Below are 1,233 nucleotides of genomic sequence, written 5' to 3' on the forward strand. Positions count from 1 at the left end.
TTTTATTTTTTACACCAATCACCAGGAAGCAATTCATTTTTTTCAACTCATGTATTTGAATTAGCAAAAATGTTTAACTTGGGAAGGACTTTAACCAAGGACTTTAAAGGCTCTTTAAAATGTATCTTACATTTTAAAGTGTCTCCATTATAAACGCATGATATAAGGAGATTCCATTATTTTCTCGTTTTGACTGCGATGAAGTGTCTTTTTTGCATAAGTTCTCTCCGATCAAATTTGGTAAGTAGTATTTTAGATATCTTGATGAATTAATAATCATGGTTACTGAGAGAAAGAAATTATTCCAATTCTAATTTATTAATTTCTTTGTTGATTGACCTGAATTTGTTCTACAGTGCAATTTTAGTATAAATGTACTTATAAAAAACTAGGCATTTTTTCAAAACCGCTGAATATTTATATTTTTCTAAAGCTTTACTTCAGTTGAATTTCTGATGGTAAACTTTTATTTGATTAGAAGGGAAACATTTATTGTTTAATAAAGTCCCGTTAATACTTTCATCAGTTTCTGATGCAGTTTATTTTATTCATCTAGAAATCATCACATATTTGATATTTAAACAGAATATTTTTAGACTGTGCTGATGGCGGTGACTAAAGTTTCACTGGTCGTGTCAGTAATCTGTTTACTTATGGGAGGAAGTGCTGATGGAGGTTGCCCGGTTTCCAGCAGGTGGGATAATTATGGAGGAAGAAAATTAGATGATGGCGGATGCCTAACAGTAGTCGATATGTTCGAAGTGAAAAAATTCTATGGACAAGTCACTATCGAGGATTTACATCGATTCTGTGCGAGTTCCTTCAAAGGCGGAAAACTACTGTCTTTCACTGATTCTCAGAAATTGCAAATGCTTGATGGTGTCAATTTTAAACAAGCTGTAGCATCGAATATTCTAATACATCCTGGGGTCCGAATCTTTGAAAACAATATTACAGTGAAGCAAAATGTTCATGTTGAAAAGTGCGGGCAAACCGAGAGACTATCATGTGATGGTTATCCGTATGAATACATATCTAACGGAAATGGTACAGTTGACGGTATGTTGTTTAAATGTGCGGAGAAAGGGGGTGTTGTAATAATACTGATTGTGATGAAAGAGTTTCCGTGCTCACATATGAAAGCACACTTCTTGCTAATTTTGCTGACTTGTCGCACGGCAGTTATTGCCGATGTTTACTTTTTATCTTCAACATTTTCTTTAACATGGAAAT

At 33.7% G+C, this 1,233-nt stretch overlaps 1 protein-coding gene across 1 annotated transcript; it reads left to right on the top strand.

Annotated features, from left to right (window-relative positions):
- Window positions 1-605: 605 nt before the first annotated feature.
- Window positions 606-1,059, top strand: Tsp_15286 (cell wall hydrolase/autolysin; the record flags this gene model as incomplete). Its single annotated transcript, XM_003368108.1, has 1 exon — window positions 606-1,059. A coding segment is annotated over exon 1 (454 nt), but the record flags the coding sequence as incomplete, so codon positions are not given.
- Between the last annotated feature and the right edge of the window lie 174 nt (window positions 1,060-1,233).

This window comes from Trichinella spiralis (genome assembly GCF_000181795.1).
Source record: "Trichinella spiralis strain ISS 195 chromosome Unknown Scfld3085, whole genome shotgun sequence".
NCBI lineage: Eukaryota > Metazoa > Nematoda > Enoplea > Trichinellida > Trichinellidae > Trichinella > Trichinella spiralis.